Source organism: Sceloporus occidentalis, unplaced genomic scaffold (assembly GCF_023333645.1).
Source record: "Sceloporus occidentalis isolate IW3139 unplaced genomic scaffold, rSceOcc1.0.p SCAF_157, whole genome shotgun sequence".
Lineage (NCBI taxonomy): Eukaryota > Metazoa > Chordata > Lepidosauria > Squamata > Phrynosomatidae > Sceloporus > Sceloporus occidentalis.
Genome location: NW_028317137.1, coordinates 443,540 through 467,021, shown reverse-complemented (window position 1 = coordinate 467,021; position 23,482 = coordinate 443,540). Strand labels below are relative to the sequence as shown.

Here is a 23,482-nt window from a genome sequence, read left to right as displayed (position 1 = left end):
CCCACAACCAAATCACCTGAGGGTGGAGAGAAATGGAAAAGGGAAAGAAGAGGGGAAAGATGTGAAATCCATCACCAGAACGTGCTGTCCACCAGGATGGCATCTTGAGGGTCCTTACCTGCACTCTTGGGACGCTCACTTGCATATTGCATTCGTGCTTCTGTCTGCCTCCCTGTAGGGGAACGGTCTACAAACACGTCGCACGTCTCTGGCCCGTCTTCCTCATACATTGCTGTTGGGGGGGGGGGGAGATAAAAAAAAAAAAAAATTTTTAGAAAGGCGCCCATAAGAAACACTTGGTGCGTAAATACTGTTTGTAGAGGGAGCGTATATTTGGCCGCTCTTTAGGGGACGCTCCAGCATCCCAGGAAGTACATTAAACAAAGAATGCTCCGTAAATTATTATGAAAAGGCTTTAAAAAAATGTATTCTTTAAGCCCTCCTTGCCGAGCCAGCAGGAGCCAAACCAAATAAAGGGACAAATTCTGCTGAATCTCCCCACGCATTTCCACGGGGGCCGCCGCATACATTTAAAGGGACGACTCCGCTATCACATGCATTAAAGTGTAGATGATGGATGGAAGATGATACATTTTTATATTAATGCACAGTGCAGGGCGGTATTGCTGAGACAGTAACCCAATGTATGCATACATAAATATTTTAAAACGTACACGTGTGTAATTGGCACGGGCCCAAGGATAACGCAACATAAGAAAAGGAACCGCTTGGATATGACGGGCCCCAGATGGCTGGGAATGAACTGGCATTTGGCCCTATGCCCAAAATAACAGGGGAGCGCCGGCATGCAAACCGTATCCAGAGTCAATCCGGCAAAAGCCCAGAGATCCGAAGTCCAGAATGCAGACTGCCGGAAAAACCTGAGCATGAAAGCAGACGCTGGCGGGAAGAAGAACGCAAACTCTGCCGAGTGGGACACTCAGTATGGACGCAGCTGCCTCCTGTCCCGTCAGACCCTCGCTGCTTCACTGAAGATGCGGGAGAAGGAGCGCAGGGGGAAGCGGCGATTGGCCAGCAAGTAAAGGGTCTCTTCTTCTCATGTAAAAATATAAACCGATGGCTTTGTTGCCATAGTAGCAGAAAAAAAAATATCCAACCATCATTGTTATGCTTTTAAGCCTATTTAAGGAATAACGCAGAATTGTTAGAGCTCCATACCCAATTTATTAATTTGTCAGAAAAAAAACAAAAAAACAACCATCCTCAAACACCGAGCCGACTCACCAGGCCGTACTGCGCATGAGAAGACAACCCACATAAAACCAGCAGACAATCCCAAATTAAGTAGCTTTTGTCTATATGGGGCTTAAACCTCAGCCTATACATTAACCATCAGCAAGGTGGGGGAGATGCTTTCTCCAAGACAGTCCAAGCTGCCACCGCACACGGTCGCCTAAGCCCCTAGTCCCAAAAACACGAAAGATAACATTTACAGATCGCATTAGCCCGCCAGGGACATTTTGGGGGGTCCATGACCCTTTATATTCAGAAAAGAAACTATAATACGCTTCCAAACTTTCTCAGACCACAACGGTCTATGACGGCCAGCCAGCAAACTCTAGCTTGCAGGAGCCACCACCAGCCATACCCAATTTTATTTACGTTTAATTATCATATCCGGATTCCACACAGTTCAGATAACGTATATAAAGAGCCAAGTTACAGTCAAAACACATCTTAAACATTTCACGCACGGGCCCCGGACTGTGCTTATCGGGCCCCCGATTTAATGACTCGTCTAAACCTTAATTGGGTTTGATGGGGGTGAATAACCCATGGACTGCGATTCAATGACCGCTGTCTGAAATTAAATTACAGAATAGATAACGGGGAAGAATCTAAAAGACGCCAAGACGACGGCCAACGGAAGCCCCCGCTTCCGAATACAGAATAGCGTAATTTAGGGCTTCTGTGTAAAAATTTAACAAAAACTAAACTATTAGTAGCAGAACAATGTGCCCAGATTTTATTTTCAATGTTTTAGTGTCAGACAGACACATTATAAATAATTTAAACTTCCCACCTCCATACTGGGTCTTAATTGCCTACAATCCCACAAAATTATACTTTTACATAAACCACATCACAAACCTATCAATTTATGCCAGAAACGGACGCAGGTAGGTTACGAGCGGGCTTTTGGAAATTAAAGGCTGAGACTGCCTCAGTCTGTGAAGGTGGAGCTTTTTTGGTTTTATATAATTGCTGGGACCTTTTTATTTAAAGAACAGTTATCAATGGGTTAATAATTAGTTATTCCCAGTAATTATTACACACACACATACATATATATATATATATATATATATATATATATATATATATATATATATATATATATATATATATATATACACACACATACACTCTAGTGTGTGTATACATACCAAACACTTGCAATGTCAAAGTAATGATGTGTAGGACTTTAATTGTGTTAAGGTTGTACTTCATCTCATATCAAGGGGATCTGGACACATTTTTATAGCTGGTTAGCTGAACTGAATTTTTTTCCCCCCTTTCTTTTCTCTTTGATCTCGCTTTGGTCGCTTTGATCTTCAGGCAATCTGCCCCCATTACATGTAGAGCACAGCAACATCAGATCACGTTGGAAATTTATAAATACGGGATCATGCCCAACATATACAAAAAAAGCCGATGCCAACAATTGAAGCATTAGTCAGAGAGTGTCTGGCTGGGTGATTAAGACTGAGCCATTCTATTGTTTCTCACAGGCAGTATGATAAGGAGTCGGGGTGTTTGTCTAATAAATTGGGGCTCAGATAACAGAGCGAGAACTGGCTGGTATGCAGCTGCCTGATAATATTATATTCTATGAACTAGAGCCAATTTAAGAAGATGCATATTGTTTTTTTAAACCTTTCGTGGAACTCCCACCAAGTTACTGGAAAAGTTTTGACGAGGACAGAATGTAACTGGGTGGATAATAAAAAATGGAAAGGAAAGTCATTTGTGAGAAGCAATACTACTATAATATTTATAATAAACGGCTATTGTTCTACAGAGTGCAATAATAGAAATAGCACATGGGCAGAAGGGGACCACGGGAAGCCGATCGTCTGAATAGCAAAGGTTCCCAGGGACGACAGACACACACACACACACACAGACGTCATGAAGCCCCCCCGCCCCGGTCTCACCGTTCTCGCTGTCATTTTCAGCTCTCAGTCGCAGCTCTCCTAGTTGTCTTTCCAATTCCCAAAGCTGCCGGTCCAGGTCCTAGAAATTAAATTGGACAAAATACATCCTTAAAAAACGCAGGAACAGAAGCGTCTCCAGCCGGATCCCCGCATCATGGATATCTGGATTGTGCATACCTCGTGTGCCATTTAACAGCAGCTGGCCGGGCCAGCTTGTCAGCCCCAGTCCGGCCACCTCTAGAGCAGAGGCGGACAACAAATCCAGTTGCCCAGCAGCTACACCTCGGCCAGTCCAATGAAATTCTGTTCTAGAGCGCGAGGCTGGATAAATACCTTTATTACACTAAACCTATGCTCGGCATCATGTGTAGGGGAAGGAGTTACTCTTTAATTTGCAAATAGAGCGCAATATATATTTTATGTATAGCACCACCATATTCCACAGTGCTGTACAAGGTCCAGCTCATGTCTTAAAATCTTATGCATCATACAGGGGACAGGTTTAAATTGTTAATGTTGGGTTATAATTTAACGCCGCTGATCACAGTGGGTTCCAATCTCCACAGGAAGGTGGTCTTCGGTTCTCTCATTCAAACAGGACCCTAAAGGGTTAAGGGCAGACCCTCTGCAATAATGGTCTGAATAGGTAGAACTTGGTTTTCTTGGCAGGTGCATCCTGTTTTAAGCACATATTCTAAAAGCGTACAATAGCCCGGAGTTCATACCGGTGTGTAAATGGATCGCTAATGACCTGAACAGAATGTTCTGCGCTAATTGAGGATGTTCTTAAATATAAACGGGGCATTAAGAACATTCCATGATCCCATCCCTGAACATTACAGCTGCCATAGCACTACAGGGACACACGCTAACCCGCAAACAGCCCAAGACACGCTTTCTTCTTCTCATAGGTAAAGTCATTAAATATTGATTTAGGAGACAGTGCCCTCTTCGGAACCCAAACCACTACCTCTCTTTCCTCCCCGAAGCCTCTTTCCTAGGAGCTCAGAATGTTTGCAGGGTATGAGGGTATCGGAGGGTTCTACAGCCATAAAAGCCACAATAATGCATACGGAAACATTGTAAAAAAAAAAAATAAAAAATCAATACAAATACACAATATCAGTTGGCCACAAAGTCACATAGTCTCGGGAAAAACCCTCACCTCATCCTCGTAACAAGAGTACCCAACTTTGGCTATTTTGGAAATGTGGTAACCCTATTACTGGGGTAGGATTCATTTCAGCTGGTGCACACACACTGCGGCACCCGACGTGCCGCTGGAGGGGCAGATAGGGAGTGTATGGACCGCCATAAGCCAGTGGCCCACCGGGCCAAATGACCAGTCTGGCCCTGTTCCGTAGCGCTCGGTGAAGTAACAATGCTGAAAAGGGTATAAGAAGCTTTGTGTGCGATCCCTGGCTTTTATCAAGTAATAATAATCACATTTCCAGTCATATGCTGGGGCGATACATTTTAACCCTTTTCTGGATATCAGCAAAAGCTCTAATTTATCTATTATAACAATTATTACGGCTCTATATACATAAGAACCTGTAACCCAGAACACCCGAGAGGAGCTTAAGGGGTTATTATATTATATATTAAATTATTCCGCACTTCTTCTGGGTAGTTTCACAGCCTGACCCCGAGGGGTTCATCCCCAGCGTGCGCGGTACCAGGTCAGGGGGCCTCTGAAACACAGCCCCCTCAGAGACAAGAAACTTAGGCCACAAAGCCTTTCTTTAGGCCTCTTAAGTAAATAGCTGTGTGACCTTTGTTGAGCAGCTCCAGCGAGCCCGTGTGGCCCCCAAAAGCCGGCAGCGAAAACATAACCATAAGACGGCTTAACGAGCACAATGCGGGCTTCTGACAATGCTGGGGATGTGATAATTAGGAACATATTACTCTTTAAGAGTAGTGATAGCCAGGCTGCGTGTTACAGGGGAGATGGCAGACTATACCACGCTGTGACAGTCATACGTGATGCTTCTAGCCAGCGCTGCACAAAACCATACAATATCTAAGCCCAACACATATCTTTGGGACATTACCAACATTTTAAGAGGCATAGCTACCCATCACCAGCATTCCCTACAGCCCTCCTTAGAACACATAGTTGTGCCAAAAGCAAGACGGCCAAAAGCCACTAAGGATGGGGCTGCCTTCTTTTAACTGGATTCTTTTAACGGACACTTCTCTAGATTGTAAGCTTCTGAGCCAAGTATATAGATATATACACACACACACACACACACACATATATACATACACACACACACATTTATATGGCAATTGGCACCATAAACCGGTTACAGAATATAACGGCAGTGCTGGACTCTGCACGTGAAGATGCACACATGTACAACATCCACATGGCTTTTACCTCTATATATTGTAATGTATGTGGCAGTGATACAGTACACGCCAAGCAGTATCCCATATATGCTGCCTGCTCCCTATGACAGATCAGGACTCATATTTGATAAGGGGGATATACATAGACACATACATACATACGTGCATGCGTGCATATGATTCTGTACATACATGCAGGATGCTCCTGGATCGTTACCGAGCCGCTATGATATTATGCACATGGCTATAGGATTATTCCATATAAAAGATGCGGTCTTACTGCTGTGTCGTGATATTCAGCAATGTGGAGCAATCACCATAGCAACCAACAGAATGGTTCTGTGCCTGCATTCTGCACGTTATACACGAGTTGATAGATACGGCACGTTGTGGGAATTATATATATATATAGTATATATAAACATATATATATAAAAAAATATGTCCACGCAGAAAAGAAACAAATAGCGCAAGTAAACCGCCCAATCTCCCATTAATAATAATTAAGAAATTACGTTTACCTCTCCGCCTTGCAAGGCTCTCCGGACCCGGACTTCTTGCCTCTCTCGCAAAAGCTTCAGTTCGCATAGACCAGCCACACTCCCCCGGAGCAGCTGACGGAGCCGCCCCCGCTCCGCAGAGCCCCCGGAGCCCAGCATGTCACCCCAGAGCCGGCGGAGATCTGACTGAGCGGCCGGAATCTGAGCGCCAGGGCCCGGAGCGAGCAAACAGCCAATCAGAGTATAGCCTAGACGGGAGAGACCACATCTTAACCAATCAAAAGAGGCCTGTGATCCAAGCCTCCGCCCCGTGCCGACAGAGCCCCCTAGAAGGCTTTAAAACCCCCTCCTGATCTGTCAATGCCGCCTTTTCATCTGCATGGCTGCGCGCTCGAGCCAATCAAACGATTCTGTTCATAAGCCCAGCCCATAGCCTGGCTGCCCGATAGAGACACAGAACCATATAAAACTGTAAGGCACCGCCTACATGATGTATGTGTTATGATTCAGCCAACGAGGAAAGCAGTGATTTACCACTAGCCAATCACGGAAGTTATTTTGCCTGCTCATCGTACGCCAGTCATCCAGTAACCCACCCATGATTATAAATACAGACCCTGCCTGACACAGGAGCTACAACTCCTGCCACGTCAATTAAAAGCATGGTGACTTACAAATGCCGTGCAGCAGGCGGAACTTAAAATAGAATATTCTGCAGAAGGAGTGGTTACGGTGAAAAACTCTGCAGAGGGAGGGGCTAGAGGCAGTGGGAGGGGTTAGGGGAAGTCTGCTGAGACAATAATCAGCTGCTGTACAATGAATGAAGGAGGCTAGATACGGATGGGTGAAATGTGCGACGCTCTGCAGAAGGGAAGTCTGAATGCAATATGCTGCAGGGAAAAGCGCCGGTTAAGGTATGAGTTATGATATACTTACAGTTATCATCGTGGGGTGTTGGGTTTGTAGAACAATAAAGTTTTTTTGTTTTTGAATAGGGAATGCAAGCACAGGGAAGGGCACGTGGGATAAATATGCGTATTGCTTGTGGGTGTGCCTGTACTCTTTATTGGAATCACATATAGAATGAGAGGTAATGTACTGTTAATGTATATCCAGTGAATACTTGTAGGTAAATGCTGTTTAATGTATATTATAGCGGGCAGACCGGCCCAGGGAGAAGCATTCACCGCTTTAGGGGGCGAACAAGAGTGGTGGTGGAACCTATGGTCCTCTATGCATGAAAAGAGGTAACCCATTGTACAGCGCTACGGAATATGATTGCACTATTTAAAACAGGAACAATGAAAAATAGGTGTCTTAGATCAGATGACCAGTATTGGCTGCTGTAATTTGCAATTTTTGTATTCTGATGCATTGTTCCGGTGGAATTGCTGTGAAAGAACGCAGACATGAATTACTATGACAACAGAGTGACTGTGGGAAGATGATTGTATTTGCCCGTTGTTCTCTTTCTATATGAGATTTGTATTTCGAGATATCAAATAACTGTACGGGAAAATGAAAAGTGTCCATAAAGAGAAATAGTTTATTCTTCACATTACTGGGGAAAGAAACATTAGAGGTTTCTTACCTCTAACCCAGGAAAGTACTGATTTATTTTTTTTCCTCCCCGATCACTGCAGGTTCCTGCTTGTTAACGCTCTTGTGATGGGCTGAAGATGCGCTGCCCGCTCTGCCACGTGCTGATTGCCCTGACTCTGCTCTGCAATGTCCTTCTGCTTTACTACGCGTGGCACCTACAGTTCCGGGCTCTGGGGCGCCAGGCTCCCCTCCCGGCCCTGGCACCGGGCATTACCATAATCGTGCGCGAGTTCCGTGCCTTCGAACACGGCCTGGCTGAGCTGAATCGCTCTTTCTTGCGTTCCCGGCCCTCCCTGCGCCTGCTCATCGCGTCCGACGTGCTCCCTTACCCTCCCGTCCCCGGCCTCCGCGTCCTGAAGCTGCACCCTTCCCCCGAGCAGCCCAGCTCCGCCAGCAGGCCGGAATCCCACATCCACAGCAGGCTTGTTGCCCTGGTCCCGGATGGCACCGCTCTTAATCCCCCGGATTTACTGGAACGGATGGCACAGAAGCTGCGGGACGCTCCTCCGAGTATTAGGATAATGGCAGCCGCCGCCGGACCTGACTTGCGGTGCTTGCACCTTAACATATCCACGAGGCAGTGGACAGCAGAATACAGGCCGGCGGCGGCGGGCGAGCCCTGTGGGGCGGTGAGCGGCACCGCGGTGCTCATGCTACGTTCCCGTGACCTGTTTGAGCTTCCTTTCCCCCTCGCACGGCCGCTGCAGACCGCTCTTTTCATCCAGGCGGCTCTTCGTGGGTGGGGGGTGCAGATAGCGGAAGGCGTCTCTTTCCCACGCACTCCGCTTCCAGCCACAGACCACGGCCGCTGGAAGTCGGAGCAGGCCGAACGCCAAGAGGAAGCGGCAACCATGAGAGCGCTCGGCGTGCGTCTGGTCCGAGGGCTGGATGGAGGGGAGCGGTGGTTTGGCTGTGCCAAAGAGACCCAGCGTTGTTTTGGGACAGTGGTGGGAGAGACCCCAGAGTATCTTTATGAAGGACGCTGGACGCCTCCCTGTTGCCTTCGGGCCCTGAGGGCCACGGCGCATCATGTCATAAAAGTGCTGGAGAGGAACGGTGTTCGTTACTGGCTGGAGGGGGGCAGTCTGCTGGGGGCAGCTCGACATGGCGACATTATCCCTTGGGACTACGACGTGGACCTCGGAATCTATCTAGAGGACATAGTTCTGTGTGCGGAGCTCCGCGGGGCCCAGGGAGGCTCTCTGGTGGATGCAGAGGGCTTTGTCTGGGAGCGAGCGGTAGAAGGCGACTTCTTTAGGGTCCATTACAGTCAAAGCAACCATCTACACGTGGACCTGTGGCCCTTCTACCCCCGGGACGGAGTAATGACGCGCGACTCCTGGACGGGACACCCCCAGGACGTCGAGTTCCCGGAGAGCTTCCTCCAGCCTTTGCAGGCTATTACTTTTGCCGGAGGGACTGCCCAAGCGCCAAACCGCCATCTAGAGCTGCTGCGCATGAAATTTGGAGAGAAATCTATCGAGGAACCGGAATACCCCAACCCGGCCCTGCTGAGTATGAGAGGGAGGTGAATGCTTCATTATTATAATAGGGGGGCAGAGGTCGGCTGAACTGTCCTAACCCCCCAGCCAAGGACTCAAAAGGCTTCTGTTTTTAGACGTCTGTTCGGAGAAATGACCCGGGGTCAAATCCAACAAACCAATAATGGAAATAGTAAAGGAGCAAATCGTAATTTTGTATATAGTAAGTAAATACATTTTAATTAACGGATAACTTTACTTCTTCACCACATGGTGGAAGCACCGTTACTGATTTTATCTGTATAGTTTCCAGGTTCGGTAATGATGAAAAAGGGTGGTTTTCATCCGAATTACCCCTTCAGCTCCAGGAAGAAGAGACCCTCTATGTCAGGGGTCCTCAAACTTTTTAAACAGGGGGCCAGTTCACGGTCCCTCAGACCGTTGGAGGGCCGGACTATAGTTTAAAAACAAACAAAAAAACAAACAAACTATGAACAAATACCTATGCACACTGCATATATCTTATTTTGAAGTGAAGAAACAAAACGGGAATAAATACAATATTTAAAATGAAGAACAAGTAAAGTTAAATCAACAAATATACCCTCCCCCCTACCCACTATATATCCCCCCTATCCACTATATATCCTCTCCCCCCTTACCCACTACATGTCCTCTCCCCCCCTTACCAACTATATATACTCTCCCCCCTTACCCACTATATACCCCCCCCCTCACCTTGAAGTCCAGGGACGGGAGCACGATGCTTCTTTCTTCCTGCACCGCCCGCTGGCGCCCGCTGCTTCACTGCTGAGCGCCATAATATGACGTCATATTTCGGCGCCCAGCAGTGAAGCAGCGGGCACCAGCGAGCGGCTTTTAAAGGCTGTCTTCTTTTTTTTGATGCGGGGGAGAACGAGGGGCGCCGAACGGTTGCTAGGCGCCCATCTCTCCGGATCAGTGTTTAAAAGCCGCTTGCTGGTGCCGGCTGTTTCACTGCTGAGCACCGCAATATGCCGGCATATTGCGGCGCTCGGTTGCCATGGGTGCACGCATGGGACGTCAGTAACGTCGCTGCATGCGCCTGCTCCCGGCGGTCCCCGCGTTTTTAAAGTAAACGCGTGCCGCAGGGACTTCACAGAGGCATCCTTGTGTTTCGAAAGCATCTTTCGGAACACATGGATGTCCTGAGGCAAAAACACCCGGCGGGCCGTAGTTTGAGGACCCCTGCTCTATGTCTATGTCTAAAAAAGGGGCCATGAACCAGAGTTGTAATTCCTTGGTTTCAAGTCCCATTGTTAATGAATCCCGTCAAATTTCAGGCACCTCTCAACAGCCGTGAGGATGATAGGCATTGTATTCATTCTACTAATACAAAGTGATGCTTCTCACTACATGATGGAGCCTTTCCGAAATAAACTCAGAAGCCAAACTTTTGAAAATGTGGTCGGTTAATTGGGAAGTTAGTGACGCTTAAGAGCTTATTCGGTGAAAGTAGAAACATAGAACTTGCCAGCAGGCCAGCCCCATTCGGTCCCCGTCTAGTCACCGGTTCTCCTGCTGTACTCAGACCTTAATCAGTCGTTGGTCCAGTTATAGATTCAGGAGCCATATGTCTATCCCATCCTCAACGTATTAGCCTCTACCATGGTGGAGAGAATATCACATGCGTCGTATGTAGATCTCCCGAGAATAGCGGAGGAAGGGGGCAAATGTGGGGAAGGGTGGATTCTGCATAATCAGTTCCCATCTATTGCAAAAGGGACCTCAGATATTTAAAGGAGCCACTCGGCAAAGGGAGGTATACAGTAGCCAAGGGGCATGTGCATAGCCCGTGCTTCTGAAAGCTTACTGGCTCAGGATACACTAATAGGAGTTACGCTGTACCACCATCAACATCTGGCTCAGTATACAGTGCTGGGAGTTACGCTGTACCAATGCAGTAAAGGTATTTTATTTAAACATTCTTTAATTTTTTTTCCCCCCAGTTGATACACAGTTAAGAATTTGTGAAATATTCTTGCCAACACAATTTTTTTTGTGTATGTGTGTGTGTGTGGGGGGGTCTAAGGACACCTTTGGTCAACATACATCCTTTGTAAACACAACACAATTGGTATAAATAAAACGTTTTATTTTGTCCCGGATTTATTACCACGATCATATTGCCCTCCCACATCTAGCGAACCTTGGGCACATGTTGGGGGGAGGGGGTCCTCTTCAACACGTTTTGGGGGGTTTCTCGAGGAACTGTAACAGACTTCATGAGGGCACAGAGTGCGTATAAAGGTTGTTGCACAGCATTTACAGGCCAGGCAGTTTAACGTGGCGGGCTTGGATTTTGGGCACACGACAAGGGATCCCGTTTGGTCCACTATTCATACAGATATTTAGGTCGCATAATTTTCACGCAATTACATCACACACATACGTCTACGGACCCACAAAGCACCTTTCTCCCGGGGCGCATTCACACGGCGGGGCTGCATCTACCATCCACAGCGCCCTGCAGCATCGTGTAGAGAAACTAAGACCGAAAGGAGCCAGATTAAGGTTACGGGGCCCGGATACCTTGATCAGAAGGATAAATAGCAGGGGCGGCCGACTGGACGAAGTACCATACAGTCCTTAATCTGGCAGATAAGTTACTTTTCAAGTTTACAAATAAAAATAATATATATATAAAAAAAATAAGAATGATCCCAGTTCCTTGGTGAGATCAGGTCCTCCATACGCAAGATCGCTCGCACTTTCCGTTAAAGTCTCTCTCACATTATGGATTCTTTGTCTTCGGGGCTCGGCCCGTCTATCAACACTCGGACGTTATTTTCTAAAAGAGGATCTCCCTCCGGGCTCTTGGCGGCCGGATCCACTTGCACGGCTGTAAGGACCACGCCGTCGGGGGTCTGACCGGACGTGCGGTCGCTGTAGACTTGGAGAAGGCCGGCCCCGAATGCGTCGCCTTCCACGTTAAGCACGGTGCAGGTACGGTCGCTGCAGAAGAAAGACGAGGGGTGAGTATATTATAAAGAACCAAACCCCCTACCGGCGATACGGACCCAGACGCCGGGACTGCATCCTTAGATTGGTCCTGTTGGCTGGATCTCACGTCGCCAGAAGGACCAATATGCCACTAGCCATTACGCGCATTCGAGAGCCACGGTTTTCCCATCTCCCGACTCAGCATTTGCACCGCCAGACGTCCCAGGAAAGGGGTTGGTGGAACTTCCCTCCCCCCCATCTTTAGAATGTTAAAAGCTTGGACAACTTGCCCCTAAGCTTTTAAAAATAAATAAAAAAGTTATTGCCCATTAGATTCGAGGTTAAAATTAGACTTTAAAGCCACAGCGAAAGAGGCTTAGTCATTTCAAATGGCAATAAGCCATTAACTGGAGACGGTCCTTTAAATATGGCGGTGCGTTGGGGGAAGGGAACGCGTTAAGCAGCCCTCTGCACTCAAACGCCCCCCCCCTAGATAAACGAGACCCTCGCCAGCAGCTGTTCCTCCCGCGTAGAGAGAACGTAGACAACGACCCGGCTTCTCTGGGCATTTAGTTTCAAAGTGCGTTTACTTTCAAACGAAGAGCCAGGAGGAGGAGGAGGAGGAGGAGGCGTCCGGCCGCCCCCCCCCCCCCCCCCCATTTAAAACAAAAATTCAACGAAAAAAGGACTGCTGTGTCCTGGGAAGAGGAGGAAGTTCCAAAGCAAACAGGCGGCAGAGAACTTTTAGACTTCGCCGACACCGGCCTGCGTCTCGTACAGAAATAACCAAACGCTAGAAACCCCCCCCCCGATCTGCGCGACGTAAAGAACGGAGCCGGAAAGCCTTTCTACATCGTACGGAAACATAGCGGAATAGTTAAAATCTCTAAAAAAACAGATAAAAAGAGGAGTGTGAAGGAAAGCCCGTCCGAGATCCGCAAACTGTTCATGGTGCCGCTCTTGCAAAGGCTTGGGGGGGGGTAAAAGTTTCTGCAGAAGCCCCCATTATACATTTGCCCCGTCAGGCTAGTGCTCGTTACTTTAATATGCGTTCTTCTTAAATGGGGTGTCTGTCACTTTAAATACGTTTAGAGGCGCTTCGGACGGATATTTTATGGCTTCTCGCCGGTATAAATATTTCACAGTATCGTCCAAACGACGCGTTTTACATTATTAAAAACATCTCGCAGCCAACTGAAAGGGTTAAAGGAATCCCAGAGCTCTTAACTCAACAAGTGATTGGCTGCTGGCCCTGCACCGGGCATTATGCAAACAGGCAACTGGATATGTAAATAGCACCGCAGCGTATTTGCATTTGGGGCCGCCCAGGTTTATATCAGGATAAATATGTTTGATTGATGGTCGGAACGGAGGAGAAAGCGAAGGAAGGATCTGAGGGAGCGACAAACGGGCACTCATACTCACACGAGCCAGTCCACCGCCAGGATGAGGGAGATGTCGTTGGTCGGAAGTCCTACGGCCTCTAGGATTATGGCGAGGGTCAGGACCCCACCGGCTGGGATTCCTGCGGCTCCCACGCTGGAAGCGGTCGCCGTAACACTGAGATAATGTATTGAAAGTTTTACATCACTGAGAGGGAGGTGGATAAGTGGAGCAGCCTCCCAGTAGAAATGGTAGAGGGTAATACAGGGAGGGGGTTTAAGCATGCACGGGATAGGGATATGGCTCCTGAATCTTAGCGGCACTCACAGGATGGTGATGATCTGGATGAAGTCGAGGGAACGGCTGTTAAGCTGAGCGATGAACACGGCCGCCACACACTGGAACAGCGCGGCTCCGTCCATGTTGACAGTGGCTCCGATCGGAAGGATGAACCGGCTGATCTGCTTGGACACCCCGTTCCGCTCCTCCACACACTTCATCATCAGCGGGAGCGTGGCCGAGCTGGAAAAGAACCGGGAAACGTTTCAGACACACTCCGCGCATGTCCGGCTTCTACACAGAGCACGGACGGCGACTTTTACGGCCAAAAAGGGATTTCAATGAGTTCCTGTAAAGGAGGCTGAACGTCTGTTTTAAACAGGGGGGGTTTTGCAAAAGGATTTTTCAAGATAAATTGATTCTAAACCTACTTCCAAAAGTTTCGGGTCACTTAGAAATTTCCTTGTTTTTGAAAGAAAAGCAAAATTTTTTTTCCATTAAAATCAGAATCCGGCGCAGACGGGGTTAATCTTGTAAATGACTATTGTAGCTGGAAACTGCTGATTTTAATGGAATCTCTTCCATTACACGGCATACAGAGACCCTTTATCACTCCCATCACTCCTGCGTTCCAATGGCCCTTTATCACTCCCATCACTCCTGTGTTCCAATGGCCCTTTATCACTCCCATCACTCCTGTGTTCCAATGGCCCTTTATCACTCCCATCACTCCTGGGTTCCAAAGGCACGTTGTGTTTACTGATCCGAGTTTAAGTTTAAAAGGCCAATTAATCGTTAGAAAACCCTTTTACAATTATGTTACAGCCAGAAAGTTCCTTGGTTTCCATGGAAACGGCTGAGTGACCCCAAACTTTGGTTGCATAAATTTGGAGAGTAGTTTTGGGACAGATCCTTTATATAAAGGGTTAAGGTGGAAAATAAACCCAAGGGTTCGGGGTCTGACGCTGCAGACTATCACATTCCACCAGTCTTGGCCTGAGAGAGAGAAGGAAGATCTTATATTTTTAGCATCTTTAGCAGCGACCGGAGGGCCGGAGGGCCCCGCACGACATTCGGGTCACACGCGGCGCGGACAACACCGAGTGGTAACCCGGCTTTCCCACCCGCCGTCTCTACGACTGGCACGTATGGATATACGGGTTATATTTATAGGGTACGGGGAAGGAATACACACCTGGAGGAGGTCCCGAAGGCGGTGGCCAGCGCGCTCACAATGCCCCACAGGAAGCGGTAGGGGTTCTTCCGAGTGAAGGCGAAGTAGATGAGCGGAAGGACTATCAGGCCGTGGATGACGTGGCCCACGATGCAGCAGGAGATGTATTTCCCCAGGCTGGTGAACAGAAGGACCACGTCCTCCATCTCCACGATCTTCCCGGCCACGAGGAACATGATACCCAGAGGCGCGTACCTACAAAGCAGGAGAAGAAGACATGCTAGAGAACGCTGGTGTCACGGCGACGCGCGTGCACAAGAGAACGTGCGGGATAAGAGCTCTACTCACCACATGATCCACGTCACCAGGACCATGGTGGCCTCGTTGAACGAGTTGAAGAATTTGATGAGGATCTCGCCTTCTTCTCCCAGCTTCCTCAGAGCCACCCCAAAGACGATGGCGAAGACCACAAGCCCCAGGATGTTCATGCCCTCCACCTCCTGCCCATACGGGACCTTTAAAGAAAGAGAGACCAAGGAAGGGACTTAGGCGTCATCTCCTCCGAACCCAGACCCCCCCCCGAAACAAGAGGCCAGCGAGCCTTGGGCCACATCGGTCCTCACCTTCTCCAAGGTCGTATTCAGCTCTCCCGACACGTTCTTGATCTCTAGTCTATAGCTGGTGGCATACTGGAGATAAAACACACGGGCGTCATTACAGACTACAGCACACGTGTGGCACACGCAACACAAACACACGCAACGGGGATTGTGCTCACCGACTGAAAGGCAGCAGACACCAGATTGGACGGGAAGATGTTTCTGCGGGGAGAGAGAGGAGACGCGCGATGAGTGGAAGTTACAGGAGTACATCAAAAAAAAAAAAAAAGTCATCTGCTGACAACGGGCATCGGATTTATACAAGCGTGGAGGAACGACAACGGAAACACAACTCAGGAGCCACGTGTCTGTCCCAATCTTATTTAAATTCCCCTCACTGTTTTGGCCTCTACCACTTCTCCTGGGCGACTGTTCCACCTAACTACCACCAACCGTGAGACCTTTTACTCCAATATAATTCTATGTCGGTATTATCGAGGCAAAGCCCAGCTACCCGCCGCACTTCTGCTTATTCAAGGTCATCTTCCTCCGTCTCTGATATGGAGATATATTTAGTCTGTTTGTCCCGATTTGTGCAAATAAGAACATGACCTGATAACAAAATACACCTGGGGGGGGGGGGTCTACTCACAACAAAACACACACACATATACGCACACACAAAATGATCAGGAACGGCTGAGGGATCTCAATATGCGCGGCTTGTAGAGGGTGGTGGAAAAGTGGAACAGTCTCCCAGCTGAAGTGGTAGAGGTTAATACAGTAAGGGAATGTAAACACGCCTGGGATTCGCTCGCACCGGCAGCCTGATCACACACATGATGCAACCGGCACTCGACGGGGACAGCATTCCTCGTCCGTCCTGCAATGTGAGGAACGCGGGGTCATTAATACCCATCGCATCAAACGCGCAAGATATGCGGCAATCGGCACCAACGTTCCATAGGTTTCCATGGCGATTGCATCACATAACACAGGCAGCTTATTATAAGAAGGCTTCCGCGCGTCTCTCCTGGCCGCGAGATTAACCCCCTGATCACAATCACAAAGCTCTCTGGTTAAGGGTGAGTAAGCGCTCGTGTCACACACGAGGCATGGGAGTGGCCCCCGAAGTCCCCTCCGCGTCACCAAAACACGTCGCTCGGAGGGGGAGGAAGAACTCCTTGTGATGATTCAGACACGTGGGGGACGCTCAACATGCACCGAGGATTGCATCAGCCCGGAAACGCAGAGATTCAAAGCATAAGAGGCAGATGTGCACAGCGGCCCAGGGGCCACACGCGGCTACCGACCCAGGACGGGGCAGAGAAGAAACATTCCGAAATACTCTAAATATTTAAACCAAACACGATCCGCGGCTCATTAGAGTCTGAAATAGAATATTAACACGGTAGTCACGCGTGTATCGGGAACTCCACACGGATCAAGACATCCAACCGTATAACACACAAATCACACGTCTACACTGAAACGTAGAATCTGACGGCAGATCGGCCCCATATATTCTGCTGTAAAGACTCAGACATTAATCAGTCGTTGGTCTCGTCTTATATTCGGGAGCCGTATGCCTATCCCGTGCATGTTTAAATTCCCTTACTGTATTACCCTCTACCACTTCTGCTGGGTGCTTCAGTAAAGTAAAACTTCCTTACATTCCGTCTAAGATCAGATCAATAAGACACGTGGAGTCGCCAGCCATCTGACAGCCGGCCGGATCAGCGCCTGCCACCGGGGTATAGTGTTCTTATTTCACACACAGATGATCAGCGGCAGCCGGACAGGTTCGGGGGTGACGGGGATATCTTTCCCGGATAGCCGGCTCTGTGCACCGCAATGTGAGACACGTGTGGGCCGCACTTACCGGACTAAGTCCAGGAAGGAGTCCACCACCTCCTTGGCCTCGGGGATGCCTTCGCCGTTGTCCTGGCTTCCCTGCGCCCCTATCCCGGGTCCGATGAGCAGGGCCAGGCAGACACCCAGGCTGGAAGCGAGCAGGGTGGTGACCAGGAAGAAGAGCATGGCCCAGCCTCCGAGTTTACCCAGAGCGGAGGGCTGCAGCGAAGCGGCGCCGGAGACCAGACTGCAGACCACCAGCGGCAGGATGATCATCTTCAGCAGCCTGAGCAGCAGCTCTCCGGGGAATGAGAACGAAGCGATCTGAGCCTTAGAGAGGTCGAGCGGCCGCACTGCCATTCCCAGCCCGGCGCCCATCAGCACCCCCAGCACGGTGAGCAGCACCAGCAGGTTCCCCTTCAGGAAGCGCCGGCACTTGGGTCCGCAGCCGGCGGCCGAGGCGGAGTCATCCCCGGGCCGGTGTAAGCCGAGGGGGACTGGGGGATCCTCGGGAGATGAGGCGGCTCCGTTACACTCCTTCATTTTCTTATTGCACACACGTGAGGCAGCCGGTAACGCGTTATGAAGTCACAGCTGCGTGCGGGACTCGGACAGATTAGGTCACTGGTAGGGGGTTACCGCAGCGGCGGCGAGGATACTGCTTCCCGTACACCTCAGCTAAACGCACCCAAGCCGATAGACACAATACCCGCAACACAACGCAGCATGCACCAAGCAGCCGAACGCACCACGCCGCGTGTACCGCTCACACTGCTGCTCACTCTGTAAGATTACAACACCAAAGCCGGCTGGGCGGAGACAACGCCACGTGACGTCTAGGAGAAATATAATTTGTTTCCTTTTCCATTACCTTCCGAGGTAAGAGCGCGTCAAATAAAGACGATGCAAAGAGGGTGTAATGCCTGATTCCCGGCCTCTGATTGGTTATTGTATGCGTTGGTGTGTAGTGGGCGCGGCCTGCTATTCAGCCGGTTATGTGTCCGGATGTGAGGCTGAAGGCTGGTAGCTGTCAGTACGCGATGTGAATACGGATCATTGATACGTCAGGAGGCTGTGGAGTGACGTAATGACTATAAATCCCATCAGTGAGTTTAATGCAGCCCTGTTCTATGTATTAAGCATGCGCACATCTACATTCGGTAACAGTCCGGGTATGGAAAGACCGAGGACTTAAGGAAAGGATGTATGCTAATTTTGTCAGCTTTTGTCACAGATTTCCCTGAGGATTTAAAGGGACAGTACTCTCCTTAAATGGCCCACCAAGGATGAACACATATTAAAGCGGTAGAAGCTGCAGCCGCCTCCATTATCTGATGATTCTCGCCACCGATTGGCTGCTTCAACGTGTGACCATGGAGGAAGAGGCGTCTGGGGCCGCTGTGTGAAATGGGACGCTGGGATCCAAAAATGTTCCCATCCTTAAGTATTTCAATTAATTAAAATAATAATACTAATAAAATATTAGTTTCCTGACCATCTCCTGGAAAAATAAATAGTGATTTTCAAACATTAACCGATAAAGTTTCCCATCCTTAAAGTTCTTTGAAAGACACCATTTTTTTTATTAGAATGTTCGTACTGTTAGCGTTCTATTATATAAAGTGCAAAGAAATAAAAATAAGCAGTGCTTTTTTAGATGCAATAAATAATTCGGTTCCCTGGAAGGGGTTAAACCCAGAAGGTGAGAAAGATAAGCCATAATGTGATATGATCGGCCGTATCAGATGCGATTATCGTCTGGGATTGGCTGTCCAGGTGGCCGTTCATAAAGCGAGAGTTGGTTTTTAAAAGGATTATATTTTCCTTGGAATCACACATTTTAATAGATTTTACATTTTCCTTCAGATTTTGCCCCAGGGTCCCCGGGTTGAACCCTGCTGTCTGCCATCCTCGCCTGTGGTCTCCTAGCCTTCTCCACAGGCTCTCATGTCATCAGGTTTGAATTATTTAAGCCAGAGGACATCACGCTTCCTGGTTGTTGGTAAGGAAAGTGGTGGTGACCGTCTGCCTATGTAGGGCCACAGTGGACCACTGAGTCTCCAGTCTACTTCTGAAGTGGCACTCATCCCATGAGGATAGGAAATCTCTCCAAAGATCCTCTTGCGCTTCCACTGTTCCCGGGTAAGGGCCCTGCTAAATTTTCAACGGGTGATGGAGGACCAGCACTCTACATAACCCCTACAAAGACTTTAAATGATACGGGTTATATGCATATAAGAGAACTCTCCGGGTTTGACCAAGAGTCTCAGGGTTTTTGCCCCAATCTCAGGGTGAAGGGGCAGATTTTCAGGGTCAAACGCTGCAGAGATGGTTCACCTCGTACAATTTTGCCCAGGGTTATCAATTGGAGAAGACCCAGGAGAAGCAGGTGATAACAAGAACCTCGTGATACTCTGGGTCCAGTTCGCCCTACCCTGAGGTCCCCGCACGTCCTTACCCAATTATCTTTACTAATGAATTTAATTACTTAGCACCTCGTTAAAGGAATGCCGTCGGTGTTAAAGTCGACTTGGCCAGACATGTCCTATCAGTAGTTGACTTTTCCTCAACCTTCCTCAGAGTCAGCTAACACGCCGAAGTGGAAAAACAACGCGTGTACCTGTTGCCAAACGTTGTGTAACATGTCACTTGTGTTCTTCTCGGAATCCTGGCTCGTTAGAATTTTAGAAAAACATTCATAAGAATCTTTCCTGGATATTTTGAAGGCCTTCTAGATTTTTCATCCTAGAGTTGAGGGTCAACCTACCAAGGATAAGAGTGTTTTAGGTTTTATTGCCCCGTTACACGCTTTGCCTTTTAACCAGGAGCTCCCGTTACGGCCCCCGACCGCCTGCACCCTCTTCCTCAACCGCTTTCTCAGGGCTTTACTCCAATGTCAGGACAAAAAGGATCAAGTTGTCGGTCACACGGTCTGGAGGACGCTCCTAAATATTATACTGACTTAATGATACGTGAACCACCCAGTCTGGGACATTCCTACCGACCTGTCATTGTTGAAATCCCTTCTTTGATTATTTATGGGAATGTTTACGCCAAAAGTTTAAATTGCCTCAGCAACTCTCCCAAATCTTACATTCCACCATTCTATACGGTAAACAAACCGGTGTAATCGTGTTTACAAATTCATATAAGCAACATACCCTCAACCTCGGGGGGTATAACGTGGGGAGAGTTATCTCAGGATTTGCAGGCTTATTTCTGGCGTTAAATGAACTTTCCAGCATTATTTTCATGCTATACGGCCCCATGGCACGTTTTAGGCCCCATTGGGAGCGTGGGGTAGGAGCCCAGTCTTAAGGTTGATGCTGGACCCCAAGATTTCTGATGGAGGTCTACTCTTGGCCCCTTGCTTTAGGTAGGTAGTCGTAATGAATTACTTTAGATGTGAAAGCTTTGTCGGTGGCGGTTCCCTGTGATCGTTTAGGGTAACCGGAGAGTTCTGTATGATCTGTAAAGGGTTAACAGTCCAGGACACGCTGACTTGGACATTTCCCAGGTATTATGTAGTTGGTCGTCTTTGGTTCTTTATGCTTATACCTTCATCCATGAAATAATCCTTCTTTTGTGTTATTCCCAAAACATAATATTATTCAATACAGAAAGCCGTGCTAGTTTTATCTACCAGGCTGTAAAGAGTAAAACCAATATATATATATATATATATATATATATATATATATATATATATAGGTCCAGACTGGCTATCAGGCACACCGGGCAAATGCCCTGCTTTGGGAGCATAAAAACGTAAGGGTAGCCGCGCATATCCAGCTAACAAATATGATAGCCAATCAGTGTGCTCGCTCACCATATATACACTATGTATATATATATATATAATGCCTATAGTCCTTCTCCTTTTCTCTGATTATCCAGGTCAGTCAGGCCTCTATCAATTGCAGAACCACAACTCCCATCAATCTCAGCAGCGGGAGATTGCCTAGAAGTGTACCATTTGGGTGGCTGTGACTTTAATGTAAATGTTTGAGACGCTTGGGGGGGAGGTGGGACGGAGGAGCAGCGAATGGAGGCCTTACAGAAGCTGACGCGATGTGGAATTTAACGGGTTTGACCTCTGTGAAACTGTATCCATGATGAGAGCCAAAATTAAATAACCTACGGGCCCCCTGGTACCAAAAAGAGAATAATGACATCACTATTGGGTAGAAGGACGGGTCAGAGGCTAAGATGGAATGTAAAGAAGTTTTTTTTACTAAGAGGCTGGTAGATAAGTGGAACAGCCTCCCAGCAGAAGTGGTAGAGGTTTATACAGTGAGGGTATTAAACACGCCTGGGATAGACATATGGCTCCTGAATCTAAGACGAGACTACAGATTAGGGTCTGAATCTTTACAGCAGCAAAAACGGGCCGATTAGGCAGTTTTTAGAATCTGCCAAACTGAATAAAACGAAAAGTTCTTTGGAATACAGGTTTTATTCTCATTTCATTGTTAAAATCACACACAGCCCGTCTCTATGATGTTTTCCTCCAGTGCCCTGGGCCAATCACGTCAGTGCTTTACAGGTGGTTTCCATGGTATCAGCAAAATTTACGGACACTGGCTGCTTGTATCCATTGTTTCCACGGTCGGGCGGTAAATGCGTGATTTGATTTAGAAGCCGGGGTGTTTTACTTCATCAGTAAAGAAAGGGTGACGGGTGATATAGCAAGGCCACGGAGGACCACGCGGGGTCCCCAATCTTCTTCTTCTTCTAGGGCCACACTCCCGTGGCGTAAGCGGGACCTCCTGCCTGCAGCCCGCACTCCCGAAAGTTTCCAGGTATGCCTATAGCAGATGGCCAGTCCGATCCTATATATATCTATCTATATATATCTCTATACGCAAACTCCACCACGGTTCCCCCTTCTGGGGTCGTAAAGTAAACCTTACGGGTGATTTTGTAAAACGGTCCAAACATTGAGGGAGTCACTCAGTTTGCACATTTATCTTCTAATTATGAACACTTGTGTTTGTTATCAGCGTGCGGATGCAGGCGGAGGTTCTGCTGATTCATGCACAGGCGGACAATTTCTCGTTTCCAGTTAGAGTAACACACGCCGTGTGTCAATGACACAAACCGTACACTGCTATGTTTGTATCAGTGCTACGTTGTATCAGTGACATTGTTACTCATAGAATCGCGGGCTAAGCATGAGTCGGCTGATCCTTCCCACAGTGAAGAGCGTGGGTGAAACATGTATAAATAATTCCGCGCGTTATAACGAGAAGTTGAACCGTCAGGGTGAATGGGCAGCCAGTAAATGGGAGCACCTCTGCGCATACACACTCTCCTTATACTCCTGCCTCTCCGACACACTCACAGAGTGCTGGAGATGACTGGCAGTAAGTGTGTCGTGTGGCAGGAGATGTTTAAGGCGCCCACATTCAGTGCACAAAGAGTACCCTGGAAGAAGATAGAATTCTGGGAAATGGAAAAGGCTACAAGGGCCAGACATGTGTTAGCCATACTTACAGGGAAAAAAGAAACGCACTTGTGCTTATGAATCCTAATCGTTTATATGGCCAAAGGCAGACACCCATATGCTTGTGGTGTTGTAGTGGTGTGCAGGGGTTGACTGGCCCATAAGGTGTGATGGTGTGATGGTGCGATTGATATAGTGAGATGTAATGTAATGTGTTAGAGTGATTGTGTATGTTTTGTGTGCATTACAGTGAGTGTTAGTATGAGTGAGTGTACGTGTTTTCGTGAGTGTGTACGTGTGTGTGTGTGCGAGTGTGTATGTTACTGGGGGTGCAATGGTGTGTAAGGGACCTGACTTTTTATGTGACTTTGTGACCTATAGCCACGTAAGGCATTTAGAAGAAGAACACAATGTATTTTATAAGCCGCTCCCTGCTGTCTCTATACACATTATTGTGTCTTTTATGGCTGCGATGCCCTCATACCCAGCAAACAGCGCTCGGAAAGAGGATTTAAGGGGAAAACGCACAAAATTCATAAACACAGCTATAACTCGACACTCTTACATATCCCAAACGAGGCCACTCATTGCATATCAAACACTGCACGGGTGAACAAAGAAACACACACAGGTACAAACACACCC

At 48.0% G+C, this 23,482-nt stretch overlaps 2 protein-coding genes across 2 annotated transcripts; one reads left to right on the top strand and one right to left on the bottom strand.

Moving 5' to 3' along the window:
* Positions 1–7,716: 7,716 nt before the first annotated feature.
* Positions 7,717–9,171, top strand: LOC149280214 (ribitol 5-phosphate transferase FKRP-like). Its single transcript, XM_089500558.1, has one exon. The coding sequence runs from the start codon at positions 7,717–7,719 to the stop codon at positions 9,169–9,171; it is 1,455 nt and encodes a 484-aa protein (XP_089356684.1).
* Positions 9,172–11,888: 2,717 nt separating this feature from the next.
* LOC149280213 (neutral amino acid transporter B(0)-like) lies at positions 11,889–17,922 on the bottom strand. The gene is made up of 8 exons (XM_089500563.1): positions 17,420–17,922; positions 15,717–15,759; positions 15,562–15,627; positions 15,287–15,453; positions 14,960–15,193; positions 13,813–14,007; positions 13,528–13,662; positions 11,889–12,114 (listed from the first exon to the last, which is right to left on the bottom strand). The coding sequence occupies exons 1-8, from the start codon at positions 17,767–17,769 to the stop codon at positions 11,889–11,891; spliced, it is 1,416 nt and encodes a 471-aa protein (XP_089356689.1). The 5' UTR covers positions 17,770–17,922.
* Positions 17,923–23,482: the final 5,560 nt, after the last annotated feature.